The 10,911-nt window shown below is 36.5% G+C and overlaps 1 protein-coding gene across 1 annotated transcript in view; it reads left to right on the top strand.

Moving 5' to 3' along the window:
• Nucleotides 1-10,911, top strand: part of LOC107699294 (thyroid adenoma-associated protein homolog) — a 22,601-nt gene that overhangs the window by 7,910 nt on the left and 3,780 nt on the right. The window contains exons 3-5 of the mRNA XM_016500506.1: nt 753-825; nt 2,308-2,467; nt 2,552-2,674. Coding sequence (XP_016355992.1) covers nt 753-825; nt 2,308-2,467; nt 2,552-2,674 — 356 coding nt within the window. The remainder of the gene's footprint in view (nt 1-752; nt 826-2,307; nt 2,468-2,551; nt 2,675-10,911) is intronic.

The raw sequence follows: 10,911 nt of genomic DNA, 5'->3' as shown, positions 1-10,911 counted from the left end.
GTGATTTATTATTATTATTATTATTAGGGCTTCATGTTAATGTTAATTTAATGTTTATGCTAAAAAAAAAGTGCATATAGCTGCTAATTGTATTTGTTGTTTGTTGATTTTCAAATATAAAACTTATTGAAATGTTTTCAGTGTGTGTATCAGTTCTTTTTGAACATTTTCATCTAATTTTAACAAAACCGTGATAGTATTGATAATCGTGATAACTTTGGCCACTATAATCGTGATATGAAATGTTCATACCGTTACATCCCTAATACATACATACATACATACATATACATATATGTATGTGTGTGTGTGTGTGTGTGTGTGTGTGTGTGCGTGTGCGTGTGTGCGTAAAGTGTTTATTTATTTATTTATTTATTTATTCTCTCCCAAAAAGCCCTGGGAGTCATTCCTTTTAAAATGTTTTAGTGAATCATATCAATTCATTTATCAGCATTCACAAATGTTCATGGAAGACCCTGTGTTGCATGTATGGAAATGCATAAAAGAAAATGTGTTGTTAGCCAGTCAGTGAATTTACATGACAACCCTGTAAAAAAAAAGAAAAAAGATTTTGGTCATTGTCGTTCTGTTTTCTGCCGAATTTTTTGGAAAAATCAGTTCATGTGGAAAACACGCCTCGAGCCATCAACATGACTTATGACAATATTTGATGTATTTTTGTTGCATCACCCTCACTTTCCCAGTTGTTGGTAATAAACTGAAGTATGCAGCTGTTCTTGTGTGTGTTTCAGTGTGGAGCTCTACTGTGCCGCTCTCTCCCTAACATCTCAGCTGGTGCTGCACCTGGCCGAGTCAACGCCACAGGTAAGGAAGAAGAAAAGAAACAAGAGACAGAGGAAGGGAAAGAGTGAAGCATTGTGTTGGAAGTTTCCAGACAGACTTAAGCAAGTTAAACTGGACACTCTATCACTCTCTATCTAGACTGGAGCAGATTACAGATACTTAACCTTATAACGGCTTAACATTCCGCCTCATCTCACTACAAATATGAAAATCCCTGGGAAAAAAGAAAGAGCATATGTGCTTTAGCTTAACCACAGGCTCCGGAAAGATTAACCTGTTTGATTTCACGCAAGTTTTTAAGAGCTGTTAACGTTGTTTGTAGTTCACTGAAATGTTTGTGAATGGTCGTTAGGCGATTAGCCGCTAGGTGTGATGAGGAGGAGGGGGACTGAGCTTTATGGCTTCAGAGATTGTTTTTCTTAGTTGACAATGTGATTTCAATGACTACAGTTCAAAAGTGTGTGGTCTTTTTTTTTTGTTTTTTTTATAAAGAAACATACTTATTCTGCAAAGATTCTTTAATTTCAGGTGTCAGTATAGATTTTTACATTGTTACAAAAAAATCTTATTTTATTTTAATGTTAAATAAACGCTGTTCTTAAACACTTCGTATTTCTAAAAGAATCCTGAAAAGAAAAAAAATCGCATTTTCTACAAAAATATTAACCAGCACAACTCTTTTCAACATTGATGATAAGAAATGTTTCTTGAGCATGAAATCAGCATATTAAAATTATTTTTGATGTGACACTGAAGACTGGCGTAATGATGCTGAAAATTCAGCTTCACATCACAGGAGTAAATTACATTTTATTAAAAAAAAAATAGAAATGGTTATTTTAAATTGTAATAATATTTCACAATATTAATGCATGTTTTAGTGTATTTTTGCTTTTGAACAGTAGTGTATTGTCAAAGCATGATCACAATCACATATCACAATCATATATTTTTAGTTTTATTATAAAGTTATTTTTGCTGGAATTTCAATAAAATATGGTTTATGTTTTAAATTTGGTAACATTTGGATAATACTGTGAGCTAACTGATTTAATTCAAAGAGAAAGTGTCTTTCATTTCAATTTTCTACTACTAATTTGGAACTGGATGGATGCAAACCAATACTTTGCATTTACATGAACAACAAATTAATTGATTCATAAGCAAGTGAATGACAAGTTTGGCATCAATGCAAAAAAAGAAGAAAAAAAAAAGACTGAAAACAGTAAAACTAATATTAAAAAATGGATTGCACCAGTTATGATTAGATTAATTTGTCACTTTCTGAATCACAAGCTGTTGTACAATAACAATAATAACATACAGTGAAGTATCTAGTCATAATATAATATGTAATACAATACAAACATACAGCACTATGTTGTATATATCAACTTTCCAAGGCATTACTATCTTATGCATCACTGTACCATGGTATATCACCACAGGACTTTTTTTCCCTTGAGAGACTGATGTTCTTTCAGTAATGTGTTTGTCTTACAGCAGGATGTCAGTGAGGCTGCAGTGGTCTGTCTGAGCAGATGGGGGGCGCTGGTCATGCAGGGCTGCGCTGAGGATCAACCTGCAGAAGTCAAACTCGTGTCAGCAGAGGTGCTGGTGAAGGCCGTCCCCACCTTACTGACGGCTCCAGCCCTGCCTCTGGGTGAGTGGACGTCTGTGGACAAGAACACGTATGCAGGAATCTGAACTAAAGCTTACACTGTGTGTGTGTGTGTGTGTTTTCCAGGTATCACACACACTGTGGCACTATGGAAGAGCCTGTTTACATTATTGCAGGATGAAGATCAGGACGTCAGAGATGGAGCAGCTGACTTCACCTGCTACATACCAGCCCATTTACACAACACAGGTATACACACACACACACACACACACACACACACACTAAAAGAACACTCTGGGTTCAGTGCAAGTGAAGCTCTGTTGAAAGCCTTTGTGCCGTAACGTTGAATACCACAGACTAGGGATTCCCTTTTTTTTTTCCATCAGCCAAACCGTTTTGACCGGAAATATTCACTTGAAGTAAATAATAGTACATTTTAAGTTATTTCATTAATTTCACAAAACAATTGCTTGTTTACAGTTGTCTGATGTTGGTTAATGGTCACATGACATGCAGGTAAACAAATAAAATATTAATTTTATAATATAAACTCTTTCTAGTATTTTAAGTATTTGTTTTTGGTGGTTTTTGTTTCAAATTTATTTTATTTATTTATTTGCAAACAAACAAACATATTATGTGTGTTAGGCTGAAACTAGTGTGCTACAATGGTGTGTGCAAAGTAATATTCAATATTTCATATCATGATTTGTATCTGATTTAATTAATTATTAGCTCATCATTATTAGCTTTTCATCAACTCATGAACCCCAGTTTAGGAAATCCTACTACAGATACTTGTTAAAAATAAATAAATAATGTATGTATATATATATATATATATATAGTTACAGTAGTACAAAACAAGTACACAGGCAATAAACATTCAAATATACACAGTTTATGAAATATAGCCACAAAACGTAAACTTTGTAATTGTTAGCATAAAACTAGCATGGTAAAGTCACTTGCTGCCCTTGTCTGTGCAAATAAATAATTTAATAATTCAATAAATAATCAATATTTAATTTAATAAATAATCAATATTTCAGTTTCATGGCCATGTAAAACCAAAAATACTACAAAGGGATCGTTTACATGAGCGCAAGCTCACTCATTTACAGGACTGACGTCTGTAACACATACCAAAAGTTCCTCAAAGTAGTTTCACCACTTAAAGAATGATTTAGTTTAACAGCTCAAACAAAACAGATTTTGCAACTTCGAATCAATATGAGTATTTCAAAGAAAATGCAAGCTGCATATTTTTAAACACTTCCATTGTGAATGCATTACTGTACTGATTTTTCTAAGGAAAAAGTTGTAGGTGTAATTTCTGTGCTTGTATTGAACCCAGAACATTGATTTAAATCAATGGAGACATGGCCTACACAAGACATACACAGAACAACACTCACTCAGGAGATCAGATGAGGGAGGTGTTTTAAAGAGTGTTTCTGAGGGATGGGGGGAGGTCAGGTCAGTGCTGTTTACGAGCTCGTCTGACTGAGCGACAGAGGAGAGGTGTGGAGGAGAGGCGGTGAACGGCAGCCCTGCGCCTTTGAAATGGAGGTGTGTGGGTCAGCGATGCAGAGAGGAGCAGCACCTCTGTCCCATAAATCAGTCACATCAAAACAACATCATTACCACATTCTCTGACACGCTGATATCCTGCTTCACATGGGCAAGAAAAACAAGAGCAGGGTGGGGGAAGAGTCTGAGAAAGCCTTGTCCCACAATTCTTTGTGCTTTCTCTTGTCGCCAACCCACAATAAGTTACTGGTTTTGGGTAGCTGACATGAAGTTTCAAGCAGTGACAGCTGCTGCAGTTGATCTAAATGAGATGTAAAATTGTTATGCATGCAGTTTTTCTGATCTCATATGCATGGCTGGCTGGAATACTTGACTCTGATTGGTCAATCACTGCATTCTGAAAATGTTTTTGTATAATGATCGTTGAACTGTATAATTATTACATTATAATAATTATTGTAGCAATTATTGTCTCAACTTTCATCAGCCAGTCATTATCACAAAATATTGGATTTATTTTGTGTTTAGTGAATGGCTAGCTGCAAATGATCCCAAACGACAATGGCATATTTGTACTTTAAAAATTAATTTTTCACTCCGCACAAGTGTATAACTTTATATTTTAGCATTTTGTGTATAATTTTATATATTATATTTAGGCCGGTTGATTTAACAATAATTTGGTGCAATTAATTTAGGAAAAAAATAATGTTTTACATTTATTAATGTATTATATTATATTATGTTATAATTTATTACATTATAAAACACTACTGTTCAAAGGTTTGGGGTCAGTAAGGTTTTTTATTTTATTTTTTAGGGCACTTTAAATTGATCAAAAGTGACAGTATAAACTTTTACATTGTTGCAGAAGTTCAATTCAAAAAAAGAAGAAAATGAAAAAAAAAAAAAAAAAAGCATCACAGTTTCCACAAAAATAATAAGCAGAACAACTCTTTTCAATATTGATAATCATAGGAAATGTTGGCAGGCAAATATATGCAAATCAGCAAATTAGAATGATTTCTGTCATGTGATGCTGAAAATTCAGCTTTGCATCATAGGAATAAATTACATTTTAAAATATTTTTAAATAGAAAAAAAGTTATTTTAAATTGTAATATATCACAATATTATGGTTTTTACAGTATTTTGATCAAATAAACGCAGCCTCGGTGAACATGAGAGACTATTTTCAAAAACATTTAATTAAAATCTTTCCAGCCCCAAACTTTTGAACTGTAATGCATATGTAAAGTTTATCCTAAAATGTTGATGGTGAAAAAATAGTTTACTGGTATGTTATTTTTCAACAGACTTCTAGTTTTAGAAAGAAACTTGACTCTGAGAAAGATGAAGCAGTTCAGATACATATGAAGTAACTAACATGATCTCCCATGCACTGTAATCACATTTCTGGCTTTGTACTTGGCCCTATTTCTTTTCGCCGTCACAGTGAAGTCTTTGTGCAGTACACGAAACCGAATTCAATTAGACACTTTTATTCCTCTGCTATCTCAATACAAATTAGGTTGGAAATCAGAACCCCTGGCGTCACTTGACAAGGCTTTTAGGAGGGTGAGAGGTACATCTGATAACAGCATTAAGACGGAATAGGACCATATTCTCACGGGGGGAACTCGGGAGTGTTCAAGCATTTCAAATGTAATTACTGTCCCCGAAATGCTCAGTGCTTTTCACTTGTGTTTGCCAGGTTATTTTTGGGACTGGTTTGCCTCGGTTACAGAGACATAGCCTTGAACAAGTGTAAATATTTGGTGAGGAGTAGTTGCTAAGGTGTTGCTTACTGGCCCAAGTAAAAAAAACAGCATTACTAAGGGACTTTTTTTGCCTGTTTTTCCTCTGCCAGGCAAAAATCACATTCTGATCCCTTAGAAATAACCTCTAGTCAACAAAACGCGTGATTTGAGGCATTACTCATGTCAGGAGTTCAAACGGTGTGGGACGCATAGTTTATTGCTTAGGGTTAAAGGTTTGTTCGAATCCCTAAACCAAGAACCATTAATTATGTTGCCTTGGTGTATTATTGTTGTCGTCATAATGTGAATCACCATAATAATGCTCCTTCTTGTTCCACTACCGAATCGTGTTTTTACTTGCCATATTTAAATATAAAGCATTATTACTGTTATTACATGTAAATTGCGAAGCTTTTCCCCCCCATGTTATATCCAAGTACAACATCAACTCTTTCAACTCTTTTGAAAAACCTTAAACATATGTTGCTCGCATTACTCTGGTTGGTATTGTTCTTGGCGCATCTGGTTTCGTTTTGAGGACGTTCTCACCAGTCAGCTAATGTCCAGCTCCAGTGCTGTGCGTGTAATGTCTTTAGCAGTAGATGCCCTGTAGTCATTCATGTAATGGATTACAAGATGAGGTCTGAACTGATCCGTGGATCATCCATGCATTAAACCCGTAGTGTAGCTCAAAGGTGCTCAATCATTAAAGCAGAGCTCTTTGGCACTAATAGTTTAGGCATATTGGCCCTGTCATTCATTTTAGCTTAAACATGTTCTGGAACTAAAATCCTGTTTTCTCCATGAAGAAACTGATTTTTAATTATATAAATCATAGTAAATTTCCATGAGCTCTGAGATTGTACAATTTGAACAAATTAATTATTATTATAATTATTTAATTATATCTAATTGCTGAATTTCTGTACATAATCTGTATTAGATCCATGGAAATTAGCAACTGTTGGTCTCAAATTGTTGAGTATTTTTAACTTCATATCAAAGTTTATGGTAACACTTTAGAATAGGGAATACATATTCACTGTTAAGAGTTTTGCCTTAAAGGGGTCATATGATGCTGCTAAAAATAACATTATTTTGTGTATTTGGTGTAATGAAATGTGTTTATACGGTTTAAGGTTCAAAAAACACATTATTTTCCACATACTGTACATTATTGTTTCTCCTCTATGCCCGCCTTTCTGAAACGCGTCGATTTTTACAAAGCTCATCGGTCTGAAAAGTGAGGTGTTCTCTGATTGGCCAGCTAGTGCGTTGTGATTGGCCGAATTCCTCAAGCGTGTGACAGAAATATTATGCCCCTTACCATATCGTGATGCCTGCGGCAACCACATGTGACGACCCCAGGCTGGACTCCGCTTCGTCCACGGTGAAAGCCGATCCGGAGATCCACAGCGCGAAGTTGAAGTATTTCCTCAGCGACCAGCACGGATCAGCTCCAGGCATGACGAAGCGATATCGTCCTCTTTTAGAAAGCCAAACAAAGTAGTTTTGCTTTCACAACGAAGCACACATCGCCTTCACGACATGGCGGCGGAGGAAACAACAATACTACAGCGAGAATAAAAGTTACGCCTTCTTTCTTTGCGTGAACATTTGGGCGGCGTTATGCAAATCTTCCCGCATAGTGAGGTAGATATGTGGGGGCGTGTTAGAACGAGCCGTTTTAGGTAGGTGTGGCTGACTCTTAACTTTTATAAAGAATATCTCTTTGGATTTGAGACTTTAGTCTTTGCAACTTTACAGATCTTCTTTATGCACCAAGAGCTTGTAACACTCCAAAGAGAAAGGAAAAATTGAAATCGCATCATATGACCCCTTTAATAAACTCCTAATTTGCTGCTTATTAATATCTAGTAAGGTAGTTGTTAAGTTCAGGTATGGGGTCAGGTTAAAGGATCTAGAACTTAGTCATGCAGAATAAGGCATTAATACATGTCTAATGAGTACTAATAAACAGCTAGTTATATGCATGCTAATAAGCAACTAGTTAATAGTGAAAATCGGACCTTAAAATAAAGTTGATTCAACTCAGAGCTTTTTGGCCTTTACTGAATTTTACAAATCCCTATGAAGAAAATTAATATGACAAATGCTTCCTGAACCAAGGCCTCTGAAAAAATGGGCAGCCACTGTCTATTGACACAGGAAGAATTCTAAGGATTCTGAGGTACCACATACGTTACAGAGTCTTTTTCCCATCAGTCTTAGGGTCATGTGACCGTGTGCCAGGCCTTTTAACCAGCAGACACCTGGGTGATACTGTAACACTCCCGTTAGACAGGTTAGACTGATGTAAGGGACACTAAAGAACTCTAGCAGACGTCTTAGTTTTGACATAAATGTGTCAGATGATATTCGTCTCCAGTGCTTCACCTGATTCTGCTGGCCTGCTGAATATCCAGGGCCATGATCATAAAAGTAAGCTGCACTGAAAATCAAATGTAGGTTTAAGGTATGCAGTTATTGGTCTCTTTTTGAGATTGGAGAAATTTGAGATTTTTTGTCAACTGATATCAGTTCTAGCTTCTGCTTTTGACAAAAAAAAGTCATTACACTGCAACAGTAGAATTCAAAATAATAGATCACAAAAATTGCACAAATATAATGGTATAATAATATCATTGTTATTTACACCCTTATATTTGTGCAATTTTTGTGATCTATTATTATTGCATAAGAAAGATTTTTGTCAATTAAAAATAATGGCACTAATATAATGGTTAAAAATACTACGAAAGATGTTGATATTTATATTTATCGGATTGTCGGTCTATCTAGTTTGTGCGTACGAGAATGCTTGCATGTGTACGTGTGTTTGTGTTTGAGCCTCCTCTAATTCCTCGGTTCTCATAGATCTCTGAAGGAAGTTAGAGCTGTAAAAGTGTGTGTGTTTTCGTACCTTGACACCACTCTCGCCCACACCAACACTTCCTGCCCGCAGACTTCTTGCACCTTGTACTGGGTGTGTGTCCAAATATGCATGCATGTATGTATGTGAGAGAGTGTGCAATGATGCACATGTGGTCATTCCCACATGCACTGAAATCTCTAGCCACATACAAGCCCTGTGCCTTTGATTTAACATTTGATTTACCTTGACTGTGTGTGTGTATACAGAATTTAAATTTCTGTATGCATTTCTTTCCAAACCTGTATGACTTTCTTCTGTGGAACACAAAAGGTTATCATAGGGCTTCTGAAGACTTCACCGTCATGTGAATACTTTTATGGTGCTTCTTTTGTTCTTCTGGAGCTAGGCAGCACCCATCCTCATTCAATTTCATTATACTAAGAAAAGCAGTCAGGATGTTCTTCAGAAAGTATTATGTTGTGTCCCACTGAAGAAAGCATGTCATACAGGTTTGGAACTACATGAGAGTGAGTAAATGACAGAATTTCCAATGTTAGGTCTGTTTAGTGTAGTTTATTGGGATAAAGTGGTCAAACCCACTATGAGAGACCCCTGTTGCATCATGGTTAGGCTTGATAAATAAGGATTTGGAGAGGTCATCTCATTCATCCAGCCCATCTTCCTGCTCTCCCGCCACCCCTCCCTCACGCCCGACACCCGACACTCGCCCAGCTGCGCTCACTCACATCCCAGATTTGCCACACACTAAAGCTCTTCTTGCTCTCATTATTCAGAAAGTTTTTAAATTAGTTCCAGTCCCATGACTCCCAAAGATCGATTACGGGAATGAAACTGCCCTCCTCTTCCTTCTGGAATCTCTGCACAACTGTGTGCGCCTAGACGCAAACCGGCTGGGTGAAGTGCCCCGAAACACCTCACAAACATGTCTGCTGTCTGTCACATATACAGCCAAGATCTAGAAGCTTCTTCACTTTAACTTAAAGGGATAGTTGAGCCAAAAGTCTGTTATTATGTACTCGTTCCAAACCGGTGTCATTTTTTGTTCTTCTGTGGGACCTATGTTTCCATCACCCTGTTTTTATGGGCATTTTGAAGTATCACAGTGATGGAAACGGCAAATTTCAAATCAAAATCACTTAATTTGTTAAGTTTTTACGCTCGCTTGAGGTGGTTTTTACTTGTGCGAAAAAGGGTTAATGCAAATAATGGGAGATGGAAACTTTATGCCGAATAAATTCCTCGATGCGCATCAAAAAAGTTATGTAACTTTGTGCTGTGGGATGGCAAAACCTGACCCATCTCGTTCCACAGCATCTGAAATGTTCTGTCTGTCATCAAAGTAGTTCTGTATAATTGTCTTACATGACGGCGTTCCCAAACAGCAATGACCGCATTTATTGTTTCGTCTGCTCGCTCTGAGGCGCAAATAATCAAAATTATATTCAGTGGCTTCTCATACTTTTCTTAGTGATATATGCTAGTTTATCAGGAAGTGACTCGTTGGATGGAAACGGTGCTTATTCGCAAATGTTTTATGCGATTTTCCAATTTTGCGCACAAGTTAAATTCGCAACTTTGGATGGAAACCCAGCTAGTGTGTTTATCTCCATATAATAGAAGCCACTGGTCACCAAAACCGTTTGGTTACCAGCATTCTTCAAAATATCCACAGAAGAACAAAACATCAAACAGGTTTGAAGAACATGATGGTGAGTCAATGGTGACAGAATTTTAGTTTTTGGGTAAAATATCCCGTTAAGAGCAGCAAGGACTTGAACACACTGTTGCATACACCGTTAGGAACATTATGAAAATACAGAAGTGGTAAAAGGACAACTTTGTACCTAATCTACCCATAAAAGGTGCATAATAAAGTAGTAATATGTACTATTAAGGTGCTACTATTATCGTTTTAGGCATAAAAAAAATACAAAGTTGTCCTTTTAAGGGTACTGCACAAGTGACAAGCTGTTGTACCCACAAAAGTACAATTTTTTTTAATGAGAGCGTACATTTTCAGCCTTTAAAGGGGTCATATGATGCGATTTCAAGTTTTCCTTTCTCTTTGGAGTGTTACAAGCTGTTCGTGAATAGATAAGATCCCTGAAGTTGCAAAGACTAAAGTCTCAAAACCAAAGAGATATTCTTTATCAAAGTTAAGACTCTGCCACGCCCCCTAAAACGGCTCGTTCTAACACGCCCTCACATATCTAGGTCACTATGTGGGAATATTTGCATAATGCGCCCAAATGTGCATGCAAAGAAAGAAGGCGTGGTTTCAGGAACCGCAGATA

The sequence above is a fragment of the Sinocyclocheilus anshuiensis genome, unplaced genomic scaffold (assembly GCF_001515605.1).
Source record: "Sinocyclocheilus anshuiensis isolate Anshui unplaced genomic scaffold, SAMN03320099.WGS_v1.1 scaffold450, whole genome shotgun sequence".
NCBI classification, from domain to species: Eukaryota; Metazoa; Chordata; class Actinopteri; order Cypriniformes; family Cyprinidae; genus Sinocyclocheilus; species Sinocyclocheilus anshuiensis.
This window is presented reverse-complemented; position numbering and strand designations above follow the sequence as displayed.